General features: G+C 39.6%; 1 protein-coding gene and 1 long non-coding RNA gene across 6 annotated transcripts in view; one reads left to right on the plus strand and one right to left on the minus strand.

The window, feature by feature from the left end:
* Positions 1-2,786, minus strand: part of MAGI2 (membrane associated guanylate kinase, WW and PDZ domain containing 2) — a 1,340,829-nt gene extending 1,338,043 nt beyond the window's left edge. For all 5 annotated transcript variants that reach the window (XM_078442525.2, XM_078442526.2, XM_078442524.2 and 2 more), the window contains exon 1: positions 2,480-2,786. In XM_078442525.2, the coding sequence (XP_078298651.1) occupies positions 2,480-2,780 (301 nt within the window). In that variant the 5' untranslated portion in view covers positions 2,781-2,786. The remainder of the gene's footprint in view (positions 1-2,479) is intronic.
* A 1,232-nt stretch (positions 2,787-4,018) lies between these two features.
* On the plus strand, positions 4,019-20,147 carry LOC132679115 (uncharacterized). The gene is made up of 2 exons (XR_014137293.1): positions 4,019-4,377; positions 19,981-20,147. It is a non-coding gene; the product is annotated as an uncharacterized LOC132679115 (long non-coding RNA).
* The last annotated feature ends 2,690 nt before the right edge of the window (positions 20,148-22,837 follow it).

The following is a 22,837-nucleotide window of genomic DNA, read 5'->3' on the forward strand; positions in this document are numbered from 1 at the left end:
TTATGTATCACTTTATATTTATATATTCCATGAGTTCTAAAAGCAATACTCATTCAAATAAAATATTATATAGAAGGTGGGCGATCAGAGACTACCTTCGATCAAATCTTCCATTGCAAGATTGAAATGGCATCTGGTCTAGGTTCCTAGCTTACATAGGAATCCTGGCATCTGGTCACGTTGGCCTCTTCATAAAGACCCCAAATGAAGGGGGCTCATGAATTCACAATATGGCCAGTCCACAGATTTTTGAAAGGTTATGTTAGAAAGCTCATTTTCTCCTCCTCTTCCTCCTTTTCTCTCTCTTCTTTTAGCAAGCTCATGTTCTTAACACAGGCAAAGATGTTTCATCTTTTAAATTGTTCTATAAATTTACCTTAGTTTTGTCCTATGGTGTTATCAGAAGATAGTCAAAATTCCTTTTCTTACTTGAAAGCTTTTCATTATTTAATGATAGCTTTCATGCCCTCACTTTTCCAAGTTAAGTCTTACTATTAGATTGTATGGAATATATCTATAATACTCAATCATCTCCCTTTCTTTCTTTTTTGAATACATTCTTACTGCTAGAGATACACTTTGCCAGAGTCCCACTCAAAATACAGGGCTCAGAAAGAACACAACATTAAATGTGGGCAACACTGCAAATCATAATAAGACAATCATTTCCTTCATCAGGATGCTATCATTAGTCCAATTTCACAACACATTAACTCTTGCCATCACTTCCCACTACAAATACCAAGCTCCTGCCAATAAAAGCGCGCTCATTAATCGTGTGGCGGGTTTCTTGGACTCAAAACCAGAACCTTACATTTGTTAACTACTGCTGTAAGATAATATTACGACATCACGTAAGTTAGCAGGAATCCCTGTATTTGAGCGTCTGGTGTGTTATACTGAAAAATACCAAGATACTCTATTTGCCTTCCTCCCTAACTCATAAATCTTCAGTTTTGCACAGTACTGAGCTATGTTGACCTACAAGCCAATGTTTACATTAGCCTATCTCAAGTAATAAGCCAGAAGATTCCCCAACGAAAACGTTTTCTCGTATGGCAATTGAAATTTAAGAAATTTTGCCAGAGACTTTTTTCATTTGCTTACTTTTCAAACTGACTTTATAGAGAAGAACATCTCCCTACGAGTGTTTCTCGATCGTCGGCCATGTAGTAAGATTATGGGGTTGTTCAAAATTCGGGCAATGGCATGCTCAACTCCATCTCTGAGGCAGGACGAACACGTAAAATCATCAACAAGAAGCCTTCAGCCTGATACGAATTTGCATATATACATACACACAGCACATGAGATGTGCGTTTGAGCTACAGAACGTACACAAATCACGTGAGGAAAACAAAGATTCGCTACTTTGGTCCTCTCTCCGAGAAACTTTCATCTCACTCTTCCCTCCTTTAGGACCGTGTTCTCCTTTCAGCAAAAACAGAGTTAAGGAGAGTTCTCTAAGATCCCAGTCTCCCTACGTCCCCATCACAGCCTTCACGTGAGGCTCATCCAAGCCAGGTTGAAGCTGAGGGAGCCTGAGCTGAAACCAGCTGGCTTTTCCACCCAGCTCCTCAGCAACACACCCCTCAAATCGGAAGCCAAAGGAGCCCAAACAGAGGGAACTTCCACCCAACAAGGGCAACAACCCCTGAGGAGAGAACATTCGGGTAACCGTTTCTCTCCTCCGACCCCCCAACGCTAGAACCCGCTCCCAGTGCCGCGCCTCATTCTCGAGCCTTCTCCCGCCGGCCAACTCGGGGTGAGCACTGGGGTTAGTCAGTGCGCACGTGACGCGCGGTGCCCACATGACACGACCGTGGGCGGGGGAGGGGGACAGAGGAGCGAAGCAGGGAAAAAGTTAAGGAAGACCCGTCAAAGCGCCCAAAGCAATCTGTCCCTTCCCTTCTTGGTCACCTAGAGGTTCAAGGAGGGATCCTTAGGGGACGGCTGAGGACCAAGGCGTCTCCCGTCCGGCTCCTGAAAAGGGGGGCGTAGTTCTCCACTCGCCCCGCCACCCCATGTTCCTCCCCGCCCTGCTGGTGATGCCGCTGCACCCTCAAGTTGTTCCTTCCTCCCCTTTCCTCCCTCCCTCTTTCGTGCCTTCTTTCCTTCCGTCCTTCCTTCCTTTCCTTCCCCAAAAGCTCTTCATCCACTGCGGGCTGTGCCACTGACGCACATTCAATTTGCCCCGGGAGCTCGCCCGCACCTCTGAGGTCACACAAGGCCAAACACCTTCCAAAGTGGAGGATATAACTGCGCAAAGTTGCACGCCACACTGCAAACCTGTCCCTCCCTCCATTGAGCACCCCTTTCGGACCCCCCGCAAAGCTCACTCGCTCTGCCGGGTACTCCCTCGACCTCCCCCACTGTCGCGCCACACACCCCCTTCCACACGCGAGCCCACCCTTCCACTGCCCTGCGCTTGGAGCGGTCCAGCCGCCTGGCAAAGCACCGAGCAAGCCGCTGCGCTCACCTTGTTTGACACACTTGAGCCGGAGGGGGTCCTTGCAGTGTTTGATCACGGCCAGCACGTCCCTGATGGTGAGCCCCGCCACGGGGGTCTCGTTCACTTCCAGCAGCAGCTCCTCCGACACCAACTTGCTGCCGCTCTCATAGGCCACCTTGCCGGGCTTCACCTCCCCCAGGTAGGGAAACTGTCCATTCTCGGCGCCCCCCTTCAGTTCAAAGCCCAGCTGGCCCTCCGGGTTCCTGCCAATGACACTCTCATGGACTTTGCTAGTCCAGTGGCTTTTCTTTTTCAAGCTTTTGGACATGGCAGTGGGGTGAGTCGCCTCAGCTCCTGAGGGGTTCCTCTGGGGTAGGGGAGTTGGTGGTGAGAGAATGAGGATGCAGGAGCAAGGGGGCCAAGAGGTGAGAAGAGCAGACTTTGCCTTCCTCCCCCTTCTGTTCGGTGCTTTCCCTCTTCTTTGGATGGAGTGAGGATGATGAAGGGGGAGGATGAGAGGGACGGCTGGGCAGAGGTAGGAGAGCTTGGGTGAGGTTGTGCTGTCCCTTGAATGACACTCAAGGCTGTGGCCCCGCAGCAGAGGAGAGCTGTGGTGGCGGCGGCGGCAGCGGCGGCGGCGGCAGCCTGAGCGAGCAGTAGCCGAGCTGGTGAGCGAGTGGGGTGGGGGTGGGGAAGGAGGGTAGGGATGCCGGGGGCCACTCCTGCGTGGTGCGAGTGGGAGCGCGCGCGCGCGCCTGGGTGTGTGTTGTTAGCTGATATCCATGGTAGCTGCAGTGGCAGCAGCAGGGTCCGTGTGTGTGTGAGTGTGTGCGTACTAGTTGTACTGTACTGGCAAGAGGGGAGGAGGCAGGGGAGGAGGGAGCAGGCTGGAGCGGGAGGAGGGCCGCGCGCGCGCGCCGGGTGGGGAGCCGCTTCGCCGCTGTCTCGCTCCCTCCCTCCGCAGCTTGACCCGGTAGTGAAGGCAGAGAGAGAGGCAGGCTGGGTCCGCCTGGCAGCCTACGAGAAGAGGCGGGAGCGGGAAAGGAGGGGAGCCGAGGCCCGGCGTGGGGAGGCCGGCAGGAAGGGCTGCGAGCCCTGTGCGGACCTTTCTTCGGCCTCCACGCGGCCGGGCGGCGCGCTAGGTTACTGCGTCGCGAGGACGTTCGGACTTCCTCAGACCGGGACTCGACGGGAGCAGAAAAAGCGAGACCCGGACTTGGGGCGCGCCCCCGAGCCCGGGGCTCCGGCGGGACCGCTGCGACCCCGCCCCCCCCCGGCCCGGGACCCCGCCGTGGGAAAGCCCAGCTGGCGGGACGCGGCGTGGAACTGCAGGGGAGGCCTGAGCTCCCGGCGTCGGGAGGCGGCGGAGGAGTTCACTGTTGAGCGGTGCTTTGTTTGCAGTCAAACTCGTTGCAGAGTTCTCAGAATTCCCCCTCGGAGAAGCGGAAAGTTGGGGAAGTGCAAGCTGGTTACCCAGACGGCGGGGACGCTGAGCATCGCTTTGCGGGGTGCAGGCCGGGACGGGAACTCAGCGGAGGGGCGGAGTTGTCCGGGGAGAGGCTACTCCAGGGTCCCAGGGGAAGGGGCTTCACTTTTCCTGGTTGGGAGACGCGGAGCACAAGGGGCTGTGGGCTGGGGCGGGAGAAAGGTGGTCTTGGCAGCTTCCTGGGAGAAACGGGCTGTTCACCCCAGGAGCTGTGGCGGACACGACTGGGGCACATCCTCGCCCAGGAGAGCCTCAGACTCGGGCTTGTACCTTAGGAAGAAACCTTAAGACGTCCTGGCCCGACAGCTACCTGCTCCACAGGAGGAAAAGAAGGGTCCGACCGAACTTGAGCACCGCGGCAGAATCCGGGCTGGAGCTCAGCTCGCAGGCCCACCACGGGCTTCCTTTCCCTTCACCAAGTTTGCAGCCTGGAGGAGAGGTGAGGACAGGCGCGCAGAGATTCAGTAGGGCTGCTGATTTTCATTCAAAGCTAATTTCGTGTAAGATGTTAGGAATAATTTTTTAAATTCCTGTGACTAGTAAATGAATTTCATTTGCTGTATCTTAAAAATGATACGGTTGAGAAAGAAAAAAAAAGTTGCACACCCACTCTTCTCTTTAAAGCAAAGTACGAAAACGACTGAGCAGTTAAGATTTTTGATGTCTGAGATGAAGAGAGTGTGGGAGGCAAGCGGCACAGTTAAAAACGTGTAGTCCACCCAAACAGAAAGACCGGAATTGAATTGAGGCTTTGCTGCTTACCAAGAGGTGATCTTGAATTGATTATTTGACCTTTCTGAGCCTCATTTTCCTTATTTGTTAAACAGGGTTAAAAGTACTAATTTGATAGGACATGATGAGGATGAATCAGATAATGCATACAAAGTGCTTGCCTGGTACAGGTGGGTAGGCACTAAAAATAGTAATTTCTTCCTCTTTTCCTCGCAAGTGTAACTCATTGTTTGGGGAAGAGGGGAATCAAATTTAGTCAACTGGAAGAGTTACTGAAGAAAGATGATTTATTTAAGCATGTGTCTTTTTTTCCCTTGAGACGATGGATCCCCAGTGGGTTGGCTTCTGCTGTGAGGATTGTTCAGTGACCCAGGGACAGTGCCAGGATCTGAAATCAAAGCTGAAGGCAATGCGCAGGAGGCCGCAAGGTTTTTTGGTGCTTAGCCCAGTCTCACCCAAACAAGTTGGGTTTTAGCATTATGAGATACAGACCTACATGGAAATTGAAAATGAGAACTGAATATGCATTTTTAAACACCAATTACAAACTAACACGTATGGGTAATACTAATATTTATCAAATTCTAACTATGTGCTAGGTGCTGTTGTATAGGCTTTACATTTATTTTTCCCATCATCTTTGTAAAGTAAATATTATCATCCCCTTTTACAGATAAGGAGACTGAGGCATACAGAGATTAACTTTTACCAGGCTGCTAATTTAGTCAGTGGTGAAGCTAATATTCAGACCCAAATGTTTTGGCTCCTGACCTGGTCTCATTCATTGCATTGTGCTCTCCTCATGCACTTAACCATGTGTCTTACCAGAAATCAGTACATAGCATCCTCAAAGGTTGGGTCTGCATTTCATTGTAGTGGTAATGAGGGGGAAAAAAACGAAGAAGAAGAAGACAAATGGAGTAGGAGTTTGGTATAAAAGCATTTCCCCCTCAAGAACCCAAGAGAGTCATTGAGCTATGTGCCAACAGTCTCATGCTTCTCAGCTTCTAGTTCATCTTTGCCCTGAACTGTGATATTTAGAACTAGAACCTGTAAACATTGCTTTGTTCTCAACCCAATGCTAGGACTTGTCAATAGAAGGTGCTAGAGGGACACTGCCTAAAAAAGGGGGGCCTCTTCTTTTCTTCTTGCTCCTGTGTGGTCAGTGGGTGGCTTTCTGGCTTGTGGTGTGCAAGAGATCAGTGTTTCACATCATTAGGTAAGTTTGGCTGATTCCCCAGTGTGTGGCTTCCCAATAAGCCATGCTGGCCTCCCAATGGGTGCATTCCTAGCAAGTTTCACTGGCACCCCAGCTGGTGGTTCCCTCACCAACCCAGACTGTGACACCTAATGAATTTCACTGCCATAGGTTGGGCCACAGACACATTATCTCCAGTAAGGTCTGTGTCTCTGGCTTGGTAGCATAGAGGACAGGGATGAGAGCATGGTTCTTCTAAGTTATTACCTAAGTTATTGGGTACTTTCCCACAGCCCCAGAAGTACTGGCTGCTCCCTAAACCACTACTCCTGTGTTTGTTAGTAATCTCGCTTAGTAGTCAGTCTCCTTTTACTAGTTAACGCTTTATATTAGCTTTTCCCAGTTTTAGTGATGGTGTTATTTCTGTCTCCTGCCTGGATCTTGACCACTACAGGTGTAAAAGGGTCTTATAGAACCCTGAGGAGAGCACCATCTGGGGACTCAGAAATTGGGATCCTGCCTTTAGCCATATAACCTTGATTAAATCACATAGCCTCTCAGAACTTGTTCCCTCATCTGTAAAAAGGTGATGATTTATGTGACAAGGTTGTGTGAGCATCATGTAAAATTTAAATGCACTGAAATGTGGTAGCAAAAAAGAAGATGGGTATATTTTCTTTAAGAAAAAAAAATTTACATGTATTCTGAGGACTTGTTGGGTTGTTTCCTAGGAGTGAAAAAACAGCATTTTCTGTCAGATACAATGTCATCAAATAAATTGTCGATCAGTTGACTTTGCTAACTTTTCAGAGATGAAAGCAAATAGTTGTGAGTCCTTAGTTGTTCAGGTTTACAGCACTATGAAAAGTATGACTGAAATAACAATCATTTTGAAATGCTAGATTCAGACTAATTTGATTATCTTCTCTTCTGGAACCCTTCACATTTGCTTTATTTCTTCTTGTCTGCTTTACCCTTTCTGAGTTTGATACCTGTGTCAAGAATGAATTTTTTCATTGCTGACACTCTTTGTGCAGAACATGGCACTGGATATTGCATTCTATTAAAAAAGAGTTTGGGAATCTTAAAAGCTGAAGAAAGAAACGCATTCCTACCCCCTTGCACATTCTCTGGTACAATGTAAATGCTCAGCAGAATTCTACCTAATAACAGATATGTCCAAAGTAACAGCATATAAAATTTCATTATATGACCACCACCTTAATATGAATTTTTATCTTCAGTATGTAATGATTATCTCTTTACACATATACTAATGTCTTAAGGAATGGAATGAAAAAGAGCACTTATTGATGAAGAAAAGACAGAATATGCTTAGTAGTGAGGCTGAGGTTAAGAAAAGAAGCCAGATTCTTCAAGAGCTTGGGACAGGGTCTGAGAGGTGGTATTGGTGGTAATAATGGCAATGGAGGATAAACTTGACACGCTCCATAGTTTGTCTGTGATCATTCCTATTACTAAACCTCCTTTCACTTCTGCTTCAGTATTCACACACAAATATACTAATCCATATTTATAAGGTAGATTTACTTAGCATAATACCAAGCTTCTCAGACTTTTCTATCAAAATATCTCTCAACAATGATATTCTTACCCCACCCCCAGCCAAGAGTAATCTTATTTGACGTCCTCCACTTTTATCTAAAAATTCATATGAATTTTCTGCTCTGTAATAGGTTCATATTTATATGGATATTAAATATGATTTTTCTCCCAAAACATTGCCTAAAAGATGTTCCAGAAGGATTTGCTATGTTTATCTGCTGGTTTCTTAGCCCAGCCTGGTGACTCCATGGGTATCTATAGCTTAAGTCCAGTAACTAGATATGCAAGCCCAAGTCCTAGAAAGAGAATTTGGACTGCAAAGATAGATGTGGGCACACTTTGAAACCTTGGCTTTTCAGCCTTACCCAGAACTGTGCAAAATGTGAGAAGAGAAAAACACTGAACTCCAGTTTACAAAATCTTTTGCTAGGCAGAGAAGAGAGGAAAGATCAGGGAAAAAGACTATATTCCAAAGAAAGGATTGAATGTTGAGAAATCAAGCTTCTTGAAGTTAGTGAGAGGAAGGTTTAGGGCTTAGATGCCTCCAAACACTTGCACAGAACTGCATATTTCATTGGTATTTTATCAAATTACATTATAGTGCTAATTCTTCTTACCTGAAAACCTCAAATATTTTGATGATGGTAACTTTTAGATTTATATCAATTAAATTTGTATGGAAGGGTCAGAACTGTTTCATTTTGATCTAGAATTAATGTCCATTGATTGTATTTCTGCATTTCATAGAACCATCTTATTTTTCAGTATCGGTTTTATGATTGGGATAGAATATATGGTCTAATGTCTGTAATGCAGGAACTTCCTCTCGAATAGTACTGTCAATTAGTCACCTAGCCCTGTGCAAAAAGATGTGGGGACAGGTAAAATTTGACTACTTAAGTCTGAGGGTATTAGATCATTTTAGTTGCTAGAAAGTTCTGAATGATGTGACTTTGGTCTTTATAAAGCGCCTTTTTGTGTGAAGTTCCTGGACCATATATTATATACAAATTGGGGAAAGAGAACTGCAAAAACATTTAAATAATTGTTTCACCTTAACTACAGAGTTGACAATGTATGGAGAAATTTGACCAGCTCAATAAATGAAAACATTATAATATTTTGTTGTTGTTGTTCTGTAGCTTTGAAGTGATTGCAATCTTTTTGGTAAAAGATAATGGGTACTTTAGTAAAAACGCTGGATACTGCAGCTGCCTGTTTACCATATTCACAAAACACAGCAAGCTAATACTGGATCTGAAAATGTATACCTTTTCATGAAGTACTATACAGGGGTACTTCTTACATGTCAATATCTGAATTTATCTTTCTTTTTGTTTTGCTTTTTACTTATTCTGTGCCTGTCAATCTTTCATCATCAGTTCACAATCTACTAAACCCCAAAAGATTTTTTCATACCTTTTTATACTTTTAGACCCTCCTTACTAGATTTTTTTAAACACTTCAGAAATTCAGGTACTTCAATTTCATGCCATCAAGTAGCTATATCTGTCCCCCACTTTTTATTATTAAATGAGCAGTTCAATTTGTCACTTTCTGCTTCGTGATTCTAAATCTTTTAAAACCATTTTACCATTTTTTTCATGCTTTCATCCTTACAGTAAACTATCTATAAAACACTCTTTTCTAACTGCTTTTTTTAATATTATTATTCCTTTTCTTTTCCAAATCCACTTCTCAATTTATCCTTTTTTTCTCTATAGATCTTAGGATATGTCTTCAGTTTCCTATCAATTCCCATCATAAATTTTTAAAGTAAACTTAAAATATCCTACATGGATTTTTAATATCATTTCTACTGCCCATATTTTAATCTTGCCTGTTATTTTTTTTTATCATTTCTGTTGTTAGTTTAAAATGACAAAAGCTTCCATTGCAAGGAAGAAGCATAAAGGGACAGTATGATCATAAACTCAACTTTGTCAATGGTGTACATTAGGTATAAAGAAAGTTATGGAAAGAAAGTGAACATATTCTCTTTTGAAATGGTAAGGAACAGTTAGATGTATTTTCTAGTGTTTGGAAAAGCATATTTCAAAAAATTCAAGGGAAACTTCATCATGCTTCCTTAGCCATTTTACTGAGAAGCAAAAATACTCATGAATAATTGGAGGTAATAAGAATGTATTTCTACTCATACTAATTTTAATAGTTTTGAAACCTCCAAATACTGTTCTTTGTAGTGTGGTTTACTTTTAACCGTTTTGTGTGTCGTGAGTATTTTTCAGAATATGATGAATATTAGTGATCTTATTCTGTCCTGCTGCTCTACCACAGATACACATAAGATATATCTTCCAAATATTAAATATCATTTCATTTATTTATAGATCCACTGAAGCCCAGTCATTTGCTTGGATATGAAATTCTTTGAAAGTCCAACCTAAATAAACCTCTTGTATACTTTTTTACTTATATATAATCAGCTGAAAGTTATCGTGTCTGCTGAACTCCTATGAAATGCAACTTGATCCTTTTCATGACACTTCTTTCTGCCTTTTATTATAAAATTAGACTTACCTCAACCTCAATTCTAGGCTACAACTTTTTTAATAACATGGCTTATGTTTGTATTCCTCACAGAGGTTGAATGAATAATGAGAAATATAGTACTAGGGAAAAAAAAAACTACAATGAATATTTATCTATTATATTTAATATGAGAATGTATCTATTAAGCAAAGAATCAACTGATGCTAGTAAAGTAAACCCAATATTTAAGAATGTATTTCAAAAGATCAAGAACAGCAAGAAGTTTTGAAAGCTGTTAAGGTTTTGAGACAGTTATCTCCCGTTTTATATATTGAGAATATTTTTAAAAGTAAAAGAGGGAGTTTAAGTTTCTTTAAGAGAAAATTGTAGTTAAGATGGGTCAGAGAAAAATTGGATTCATTTAATTCCTTTAGATTAAAGGAATTAGATTAATCTTCCAACTTAATCTCAATGAAATCTTAGGGCAGTAAAAGAATTAGGAAGTTTGGCAAGTCATTGTCTGTAATCCAAAGGAAAGTGGACATTAAGGGATTGAGTAGAAGATGAGTGAAAAACAAAACTTTAATGTGCTTCCCAAGGAGAGAATGATGCATTCCACAACTATAGACCATAAAAATGAGGATATCAAGAGAAAGAAGTGGTAACATGATGCTAGCATAGCTTCATGAAGAACAAGTCAAATGTGGGGCACCTGGGTGGCTCAGTCGGTTAAGCATTCTACTTTTGATTTCAGCTCAGGTCATGATCTCAGGGTTGCTGAGTTCCAGCGCTACATTGGGCTGGTACTGACGGCATGGAGACTGCTTGGGATTCTCTTTCTCCCTCTCTCTGCCTCTCCCCTGCTCATGCTCAATCTCTCTTTCTCTCTCTCTCAAAATAAATAAAACTTAAAAAATTTTTAAAAAAAGAACAGGTCAGATGCACATTTTTACTTATAAAACATGGCTTATTTGTTGTGGATCCATGTTAGCTAAATCGTTAAATATTAATGTCTTCACCACTTTTCTGATATCAATAATGAGTACTCCAGGACCAGGTCTCCAACATCTGTTTAATATCTTCAAGTAACAGGGTGCCTGGGTGACTCAGTCAGTTGAGTGTCCCACCCTTAATGTCATCTCAGGTCATGATCCCAGGGTCATGGGGTCAATACCTGTATCAGACTCCACACTGAAGATGGAGCCCACTTGAGGTTCTTTCTGAAAATAAATAAACATTTAATATCTTCAGGTAATTTCAACTTGTAAATAATCTTTTAGCACATTCCCCACATCTGGTTTTACCAGGACTACACAGAATAGGCCTGTTACTTCCCTCTTACGAGCGCCCGCAATATTACATGTGATCAACTACTGCCTTTATTTCCTCATGTTAATTTGGTGGGATCACTCTTGGTCCTTTTTCAAAACATCTAAGCCTTTTCTTGAGTAATTCACTGACCCTAAACCTGTCAGATATTTTAAGACCACTATCATAATTTTAATACCGTAAATGTATTCAATATATGTTTAATGCAAAATATACTTTGAATAACTAAAACTGTACTATGAAAAATATTATACATTTCAGAATATCACATAAATATTTAATGAATTTCAGACCATGTTATTTAGTGACAATTATGAATATTTTACCTATAGTTAATATTGGTTGTGATATTGGTCAACTAGTAGTTATATAGGATCTGAATTTAAATGACTTTCATCTAGTTTTGAGTCTTAATGAAAGAATTTGCATATACTAAGGTCTTCTAGAGTGTAATGACTGCCATTTTAATAAAATTTCAAAGTTTTGAGGACATTTTCATTACAATATAATTCAGCTTCCTACCTTTGGCCATATTTAAATATTTATTTCTGTTGTCAACAGTATCCTTATAGAACTAGAAATAAATAAGGGAGTAATTCCTTCACTTAGTGACAATAGGTTTTAATTTTTTAGAGAGTCCTATACACTGGTAATTTGTGTGACTGAAGGAGTTCAGGAACTCATTATTCAGATGTCTTGCATACCTCAAGAAGAATAAACATTGCATTTTCCTCTTGAAGACCCCAAAATATATTTAAGGATGTCAGTTTATATATAAACATACCCTGAAGCTCCCACTTTAGCAGGAAGCTAAATAAAAGAAGTTTAAGTTTTCCCAATACTAATGGAGATTTACTTCCCAGCCCTTTTCCCTGAAGACAAGTGTAGTCTCTCCTCAAGGGTAGGAAGATTTGCATATGATTTTAAGGGCTAGAAACCCCTTTTCTGCTCTCTCCAAAATGCCTTCAGTATGTTTTGTCATATTGCTTGATGATTTTGCATTAGAGATTTATCCTTGAGATAATAAAACACAAATATCTCTGAAAGGGTTTCTTCTGCTTTAGTCATATTCCTATGGCTACTAGGGAACAAAATGTGTTTATATGTTACAGGATAAAAGGAAGATTGCCAGCCAACAAATCCCTAGAGTCTGTACTACATTAAACGTTGCTTAGCAGTTTCCATGATTTTCTCAGTCTAGTTTACAAATAAAGACATTAAAAATCAGGGGCATGTGGGTATGTTACATGAAGTTGTGAAATTGGTATTTATTCTGTGTTTCTAATCTCTATATTGATTTAAAAACAAAATAGGGGCGCCTGGGTGGCTCAGTCAGTTAAGCGGCCGACTTCGGCTCAGGTCATGATCTCGCAGTCTGTGGGTTCGAGCCCCGCGTCGGGCTCTGTGCTGACAGCTCAGAGCCCAGAGCCTGTTTCAGATTCTGTGTCTCCCTCTCTCTGATCCTCCCCCATTCATGCTCTGTCTCTCTCTGTCTCAAAAATAAATAAACATTTAAAAAATATTAAAAAAAAAAAAAAGAAATGGCAGGTTAATAGGTGGTGTGCTAGGGTGGCAATAATTTAGTTGGATGTTACGGACAGGTGTTTCCTGGGAGGTAATTTTTTTTTAAATTTTTTTTGTTTTTAACGTTTTATTTATTTTTCAGACAGAGAGAGACACAGCATGAAAGGGGGAGGGGCAGAGAGAGAGGGAAACACAGAATCTGAAGCAGGCTCCAGGCTCTGAGCCATCACTGGGAGGTAATTTTTAAGCCAGGACTTGAATGAGATATAACCTCCAGTTGCAAAAATTTTATAGGAAGGTATCTTCAGACAGAGGAAAAAGAAGTATCTAGGACCTGAAGTAGTTAGGAACTTGCCATGTCAGAGACTAGGTAATTTTCATTTGTATTGTTTTATGCATTCGATTATACTTTCCCTTAGGTTAATCTATATAAGGTCTTCCACAATTTGGACCCTGCTTGAAATTTAATACTGCCCTGATCCTTTCTCACCATGCTCCATGCTAGTCAGTGCCTCTGTGACTTTGTAAAAGCTGTTTATTTTGTTTAATAGCCTCTCCTTGATTTGTTCTTGGCTGATTAACTGAATCCTCTCTTAAACTCTGCCTCAGGCATTCCCTCTTTTAGGAAGCCATCTCTTATTCTCTCCTGCCCACCATCCATTGAGTCACTCAGTCTTTGTGCTACCATTGACTTGTGCACTCGGCACTTGGGCTTTTCATTTATTGATTTACCTATCTGCTTTTATCACTAGTGAGTTCCTTTAGGACAGGGACGTTAATGTAATTCATACCTGACTACACAGGGTCCACAATACTAGTATTACTAAATAGTTTAATACTAGTAGTATAAGTAGACAATAAATCATTGTTAAATCAGTGGGGTATCTTTTTGTTATGACTTAACTAATGTAACATTCATCTTCAGAACAGTTTGTATGACATACTTATTGTAGTTGATATCCATAAATTAACTCTTCACTCTAGCTGTATTCTGTAGCTGCTAGGATGTTTATCATTATTTCATTTCAAAACAATAAAATGTTAAATGAAATATAATCATTCATGTTTAATGCAGACTACACTCATAGAAATATTGTAAAAATATTGATTTCTGACAGTTTTCAATTTAGTTTTTCTGTTTAGCATATTTATGATAGATTTTCATCCTACTTTTTTAATTTTTTTTTTTAACGTTTATTTATTTTTGAGACAGAGAGAGACAGAGCATGAACGGGGGAGGGTCAGAGAGAGAGAGGGAGACACAGAATATGAAACAGGCTCCAGGCTCTGAGCTGTCAGCACAGAGCCCGACGCGGGGCTTGAACTCACGAACCGCGAGATCATGACCTGAGCCGAAGTCGGACGCTTAACCGACTGAGCCACCCAGGCGCCCCATCCTACTTTTAAATATGTAGGCATGGAGAACTAGGTACTATTTAACGAAAATCGTGATTTAATAGCATGTTTTATGTGGCTTGTTGGTTTCTCTTTTTAATTTAGAGTAGTCATTATGTTTGAGATCTTCATTACATTTCAAGTACCAGAACTCACTGTTCTTTCTTAAGTTGGAACCTGAGGGCTTTTCTAATTCCCAAATGCCTGGCAGAGGTAGAATAGCTGGATGAGAACCTGGGAGGAAAAATTACAGGAGATGTGGCATGGTCAGTCAGAGGAGGATATGGGTATTTCGGCAGCACCAGACTTTAAGGGATGACAGAGATATAACATTAAAGTAACCATGCAGAATTGGAAATACGTACTTGGAGCTTCCCCCACCCCAGGAAGTTTCCAGTATACTGGCACTTGCTCAGTGTCTGAAGAGATAAGTATCTACGTGATTGGCATATGTTCTAGGCTTTATCCATAGTCAGGAAGTGTTTTGCACCCTACAAGTTCCCCTTGAATTCATTGGAGGTACAATTGTATGATACAAATTTACTGAATGAACTAAGCTAATGAATAAATGTATAAGTCTTTAATATCAGTTCCTTTACTTGTCTTTAAAGTTTATGTCAATATGTACTCCTGGATTCTTATTTTATCTAATGGGATAGAATCTACTACTAATAGTCTGTTTTGAAGCTCAAATTGTTTGCTTTGCCCTGTGGGGGCTCCTTCAAGATGGTTGCTGTCCTTTTGACATGTGCTTTTGATTATTTGAATACTTTGTTGCTTCTTTATATAACAAAATGTTCCAATTTTATCTTACTTTTTCTCTTCCCCAGCTCTGGAATCTGCCTCCCCACCCCCACCAAGGAACCCTGTTCCCTTTTGTGAAGAATCATATTTAGAAACCAAGATAGGATATTTTGACTTATTTATTGCTGTTAGTGGGCCATTATTTCTAAGTCTTTTCAGTGGACAGACCTAGGAAATATGTGTGTATATGTATGTAATATATTAACTACCTTTATATATATTAAAAATGATTTCATGCTGATACTTCCCATTAATATCACAAATCCCTTTACTTTTCATAAGAAGAGATAATCACTGGCTTATTTGTGAACAAAATACTAACATTTTTGAAGAGATCTGAAAAGTAATAATATTGATCTCAAAGCCCATTCAAATAAGTTTTATTAATATTTAAACATAGCATATATTAGAATCTTAGATATTGGAGGAAGACATTATCTAGGACTGTGATCGAGATGTTATACCGTAGACTCTTGAAGTCAGTTTCTGGATCTGTGTTGAAATAGAAAAATAAGATAAGAGGGTAAAAGATTGTCCTAATCCTTCACAATATTGTTAACTACACGGAGAAAGCGTATTAAGCATGCATGACACCCAGAATCTTGAAATGAATGCATATTTATGAGAGGAGTATAAACAAATAAGGAACTGTTACAGTGACATAGTGACACTACCTACTGGGAAAAATACTAGTGTTTCTCATTGGATAAATATGTGGATACAGTCCTAATACTAGCCATTCCACTTAGCAATAGCTTGACTATTATTTGACTACTAATGAGAATAACTTGGCCAGAGATGAAGAGGAGGAGTTGTGAACATCTGAACAATGGGACTTGCATCATAAGAGCCCTAGGGCTATGTAATCTAGTTCTTACAGACTTTTCTCCCAGGAGACTTGGAGAACTTTTCTCTAATGGTCTGTGTCTCCTCCACTAGGTTGAAAACCAGAGCCTCTCTACCTGGTTTACTAATCCCAAAGATTAATTCAGTAGAAGTCCTCGCTTATTTTTACTGGTTCCTTTGCTTTATCTGGGAAAATAAAGTGTAAAAAGTATAGTTGATGGTTTAGAGTTTGTTTTATGTGTATAGTAAATCAAAGATCCCCATTTTAATACGGCATCCTCTATGCACTTGCTAAATACTCCCTTGTAATAATTTAATGACCTGAAAATGATGTAAATATATATACGTATATATTCATGTTATTTTTAACTTCAGAAATCAGTGTTTTAAAAGTGAATACCTGAAGAACTACCACTGTCATTAGAAAAATTTTTTGACCAGTGTTTGAAGGTAAAATTAAGTAACACTGAATAAGGAGTTATTATGTGACATACATCATATGTATTACATTTTACTTATTTATCAAAACTATGTATTTGCTAGAGCTGTTATTATTCCCATTTTATAGAAGAAGAAACTGAGATTATATACTTTATTGAACTTGGTCAGCCTCTTGTAACTAATACATAATAGAGATAGGATTTAGGGGCACCTGGGTGGTTCAGTCGGTTAAGTGTCCAACTTCGGCTCAGGTCATGATCTCTCAGTCCGTGGGTTCGAGCCCCGTGTCGGGCTCTGTGCTGACCGCTCAGAGCCTGGAGCCTGCTTCAGATTCTGTGTCTCCCTCTCTCTCTGACCCTCCCCTGTTCATGCTCTGTCTCTCTCTGTCTCAACAATAAATAAACATTAAAAAAAAAATTTTTTTTGGGGGCGCCTGGGTGGCTCAGTCGGTTAAGCGTCCGACTTCGGCTCAGGTCATGATCTCACGGTCCGTGGGTTCGAGCCCCGCGTCAGGCTCTGTGCTGACAGCTCAGAGCCTGGAGCCTGTTTCAGATTCTGTGTCTCCTTCTCTCTGTGACCCTCCCCCGTTCATGCTCTGTCTCTCTCTGTCTCAAAAATAAATAAACGTTAAAAAAAAAAAAAAAAAAAAAAAAATTTTTTTTTAAATAGAGATAGGATTTAAAGCCACATATGTTTGATTCTAGACCCCATACCCTCTTGAGTGCATCACATAAAACTTTGCACTGTCCTTGGCGAAAAACAACTTTTGCTAAGTTGATTCCTTACTTTGTGGTCCATAAAGGAAGAATGTTGGTCTATCTTAGCGATCTCTATATTTTTAATAAGCAATAAATAATATTCACCACACATAATAGCTTTTTTCATGGTCTGTATTCATTATTGCAAAATAACTATGACTCAGTGATACTTTGAACTTAATTTTATTCATTAAAATACATCTGTATATGCATATGAAAATACCAGTTGTGACAACAGAATAGAGAGTTTTGTTTTGAAAGGTAACTTAATTTGTAACTGATAATTGACCATAAGTAGATTATGAAGGTATAGACAACATATATGTGGGTAAAAGGCCTGGAGTTAATTTTTTTCTTTCTTTTTTTAATAGAGTTGTTGCCATTAAACTTTTTTGTTGAAGTATCATCAACATACAGTGTTATTAGTGTCAGGTGCACAATATAACGATTCAACAATTCTGTACATTACTCAGCACTCATCATGATAAACATACTCTTAATCCCCCTTATCTGTTTCACTCTTCCCCTACCCACCTCCCTTCTGGTAACTACCAGTTTGTCCTTTGTATTTAAGAGTCTGGTTTTTTGTTTGTCTCTTTTTCTTTGTTCATTTATTTTGTTTCTTAAATTCCACAGATGAGTGAAATCATGTGGTATTTGTCTTTCTCTGCAACTTGGGTTGCATCCATATCTTGGCTATTGTAAATAATGCTGCAGTAAACATAAGGGTGCCTGGGGTCATCTTAAATGAACTTTATCCAAAAGGGCTGCCTAATAAGCAGTAGGATCCCATCAGAGAGTCCATGAAGAGATGAACTGAGAACCAAATCACAATGAAGTGCAGGGGAGAGGATGCTTACCAATGAATGGAGAGAGAAGTAATGATCTGAAAACCCTGCAAAGAACTGAAACACCCTGCAACAGAAAAACACAAGAGTCAGCTTTGACACCTGTCAAACCAGAGAGCAATGATGGCAGCTTACAAAAGTACCAGCCTATGCCTTCATCTCTCCTCCATCCACCATCTTGAAGCCTGGCGTGATCAGAAACAGTACAAGTTAGCAATTTCAGAGAGGAAGAAAGACAAGTTTGAAAAGTAGGGGAATATCTGTCCAAGCCATACTGTACCCTGCAGGCCTGCCTTCTGTTGCATAGCTGATTAGGTGAGTGCAGAAGCTTTAATTTTAAATGAAGCTTGTAGTTTTTGTTATTACTCTGAATGTACCTATCACTTTCAGAATTGAAGTCATTTAAGTAACTGAAGTACCAGGGGGATTTTTATTATTTAAGAACAGCTGTGGGACGCCAACCAAGATTTTATCCAGGGGAAAAAGAAGAATTACCCTATAGCACACTTTAACAGACATTATGAGAGAAAAAGTTACTTAATGATTTCATTTGGCAATTCTTTTCCTTCAGAAAATCATCATAGATTTATATATCCATATATCATATATCCAAAAATACACACTTTATATGTGCATGTATCGTAGGGAGGATATTGCCTTTTGCAGAGTTTTCTTGTTTAAAAATTCTTACTTGATTAATCTCTTAATTGCATTTCTGTATATTCTTTGTTTCTAAATTCCTTAGCTGTAAGCAAATAAGGGTCAGATTTTTATATGCAAGATTCTGTATTTTTCTTTATAATTGGAGAAGATCATATTTTACCTAAACTCCATGAGCACATGAGATATGACACCCTATCATGTTTGTGTGTGAATATTTATAAAGTATAAGTCATCTCAAATTATAGGATCAGAATTAGATTTGAAAAAAAATGTATTCAATAAGATGTGTAAGAGGAGATAGACTTAATTCTAATTGAATTCACAGAGGATTTGAAATTAGATGTAAATCTCTAATATCATGTTACATTAAATATAAATTAGTATTTGATTTGCATTCAGAAAAATGTACTATGTTCACTTCTGAGTACCATTTAGACAGAACATTAGAGCAATATCTTTGTTTTTTCTTCTCCCCCTGCCACCTAAATGTTATTGAAAAATCTGTCCAACCTGATTACCACTATTAAAGACTGGTTTTGAGAAATCCAGAGAAACTAAGATTTACATTTTAGTGGGAGATAGAATACACTAAGTATTTTTCTAAGTGTGGAAAAAAATGTTTCTTAAGAGGTAAAAATTTTAATACCTTAAAAACTAACCAATACTGAATTTTAGATCTTACAGCTAGAAAAGATCTATAAAACACAAAAGGGTTTCTTGAATAAATGTTCCACACTTAGTTTATAGAATTAATTTAGGACATAGTGTTCTCTATTCAGTGTGTAGGCATTAAAGAAATGTTATTTGAAACTGATGTTGGTAATTAACTTAGAAAACCTTTAGAATTTGGATTTAAGTCCTATGATTTAGAATTTACGTGTTATCCAAAGGAGATTAGTATTGGTTATGACACGGACCCTAAAACCACCATTTAATGAGGTGTATTAAAAAAAGAGTATTCTAGTATAAAAAGCTATTAATGATCTATAATGACCTCATTCTTTCTTGTATGATGTAGGTAATAAAGTTTATAAAATGTGCATTTATACTATTTCATTAATAACCATGGCTATTCATGAAAAAAAAATAAAACCCTAAAAATAACAAAAATGAAGTTATTAACATTTAGTATTACTCTGAAAATTGAGGCTGCCTAAAAATACTAGTTGTGATTATATGGCATTCTGAATTCAGTGACCTCTTTGACAGTCCTAATTTCCTACCTAAGAGCTATTCTCCACTTCTTCCTTACTGACAGAACCCCTTTTTGTTCAGGTTGGCAGTGTTCCCAGATAAAATATTCACCTTCTCAGACACTGTTGCAGCCAAAGGTAGCAATGTAACAAGAATGTAGGCAATGAGATACAAGTATATTTCTGCTGGAGACTTCTGGGATTATTTCTGTTTTTCTAACACATTCTTTGTGTCCCTTTCTTTTTTTCCAGCCTACAGCACATCTGAAGAGGGAGAAGCCGTCTTGCCTCTATGACTAGACAGGCATGAGGATAAAATCTCTGTGAGGATAATGGAACAAAGTTGTAGAAGGGGCCTAGAGTCCCTTCCTTTGGACTTCTTGTTGTGTGAGGAAAATAAAATGCTATTACAAGGTTAAGCCACAGAGATGGATTTCTGTTTCATACATGTAAACATATCACAATTCATACAATGTCCATTTATTGGCAAAAGTATTCATTTTAAAGGGTTAATTTGAGATACTAGCAGATACCTAACACAATGAAATCTCAGAAAAATTAGTTTTTTAATCCATCATGATTTTTCAGTATTAGTTATCTCTAATTCATTTTTTTAAGTTTCCTTTATTTTGAGAGAGAATAGGCACATGTGTTGGGGGGGGGGGTGGACAGAGAAAGAATCCCAAGCAGTCTCTGAGCACAAAGCCTGACATGGGGCTCAATCGCACAAGAACTGTAAGATCATGACCTGAGCTGAAATCAACAGTTGGATGCTTAACCAACTGAGCCACCTGGGTCCCCCTCTTTAACTCGTTATTTAAATGTCTCCATTCAATATCCACTTCGTTAAGGAATAGATCCTTATATATTCCATTAAAAATGATTTAATGGTGATGCCTGGGTGGCTCAGTTTGTTAAACATCCAACTCTTGGTTTTGGCTCAGGTCATGATCTCATGGTTCTTGTAAGATCGGGTCTCTCTCTCTCTCTCTCAAAATAAGTAAACATTTTTAAAAAATTATTTAATGATTTATTTATCTTCAATCATCACTGGAGGTTTGGAGTGTGTGTGTGTGTGTGTGTGTGTGTGTGTGTGTGTGTGTGTTTTGACCCATTTATTTTATCTATATTCCCACTTTCTTGAGGGTTTTATCATTAATGGGTCCTGAATTTTTTCAAGGACTTTTTCTGTATTGAGATACTCATGTGATTTTAGCCCTTCATTTTTATTGATGTGGTGTATAACACTGATTGATTTATGGATGTTGACCATCTTGGCATCCCTGGCATGAATCACACTCAGCATGGCATATGATCCTTTTAATGTATTGTTGAATTCAGTTTGCTAATATTTCATTGAGAATTTTTGTGTCTGTATACATCAGTGATATTAGTCTATAATTTTTTGTGCGGTGTCTGTCCAATTTTGGTATCTGGGTAATGCTGGCTTCCGAAATGAGTTTGGAAATGTTCCCACCTCTTTGATTTTTTTGGAAGGGTTTAAGAAAGATTGGTATTAATTCTTTATATCTTTGGTAGAATTCACCAGTGAAGCCATCTGGTATGGGTTTTTGTTTGTTGGGAGGTTTTTGACTACTGATTCAGTCTCCTTAAAAATTAGTCTGTTCAGACTTATTTCTTCATTATTCAGTCTTGGTAGGCTGTATATTTCTGCAAATTTATCTATATCTTATATGTTGTTCAGGTTGTTGGCTTTTAATAGTATTCTCTTTGATCCTTTGTATTTCTGTGGTATCTATTATAACATCTCTTTCATTTTTGATTTTAGTTATTTGAGTTCACTTTTTTTTCTTGGTGAAACTAGCTGAAGTTTTATCTATTTTGTTTATTTAGGGAAAAAACACCTTTTAGTTTCATTGATCTTTTCTATTGTTTGTTTAGTGTCTATTTCATTTAGTTCTGCTTTGATCTTTTTTATTTCCTTCCTTCTGACTCTGACCTTAGTTTGTTCTTTTTCTAGTTCCTTTAGGTATAAAGTTTGAGATTTTTCTTGTTCCTTTTTTTTTAAGTTTATTTATTTTGAGAGAGAGCACATGTGTGCATGTGTGAGTGGTGGGGAGGCCCAGAGAGAGAGAGAGAGAATCACAAGCAGACTCTGCTTTCAGGGTGCAGAGCCCGGCATGGGGCTTGCTCTCATGAGAACCAAGAGATCATGATGTGGACTGAAATCGAGAGTTAGAAGCTTAACCAACCGAGCCACCCAGGGGCCCCTTTCTTGTTTCTTAATGTAGGTGTTTATTGCTATGAACTTCCTTCCATTTACTTTGTCTGATAGTAAAATAGTATATCAAAGAGACATTTATTGATAGAGCCAAGCCATGTCTTTTTATCTGACTCTGAGACTTCTCTGTCAGTTAACCACACTGAGTATTGAGAACAATTATAAAGGATTCTGCATCCAGTTCCTATGAGGTAGGGAGGAGGGGTTGTCCACTTGAATAAGCAATTATTGGACACCAACTAGGTATTCTACAACTCAACTCTGTTCTGACACTGTTTACCCAAATATAGCATCAGGTTTCACAGTTTAAAGGTTCAGTTTCACAAGACTGCCCAGCCCTCCTTCAAATGATAATCTCAAGTCTGTATTGTCACCTTTGCTTCCGACCAGCCAACTGTAAATAAGGTTCCAGTGACTCCCTCCTCAGGTTCAAATGATTTGCTAGAGGAGCTTAGAGGACTCAGGAAAATAGTGTACTTACTAGATTACTAGTTTTTTATAAAAGGATATAACTCGGGAACAGCAAGATGTAAAAGATACTTGGGGAAAGGACTTACAGCTTCCATTTCCTCTCTGATGTACCACTCTCCCTGCATCTCTGCATGATGGCATACCCAAAAGCACTCTGAATATTGTCCTTTTGGGATTTTATGAAAGCTTCATTATATAGGCATCACTGATTAAATCATTAGCCTTTGACAATTTTTTTCAACCTCCAGTCCTCTCCCTCCCCTCCCTAGAAGTCAGCCAGGGTGGGGATGGGGGCGGGGGTAAGACTGAACTTTTGCACCCTTTATTCATCTTGGTTCCCCTGGCAACAAGCCCCCCTTTCCAGTTGCTTTCCAAAAGTTACCTCATAATCCCAGT

Source organism: Panthera onca, chromosome A2, assembly GCF_046562875.1.
Source record: "Panthera onca isolate mPanOnc1 chromosome A2, mPanOnc1 haplotype 2, whole genome shotgun sequence".
Taxonomy (NCBI): domain Eukaryota; kingdom Metazoa; phylum Chordata; class Mammalia; order Carnivora; family Felidae; genus Panthera; species Panthera onca.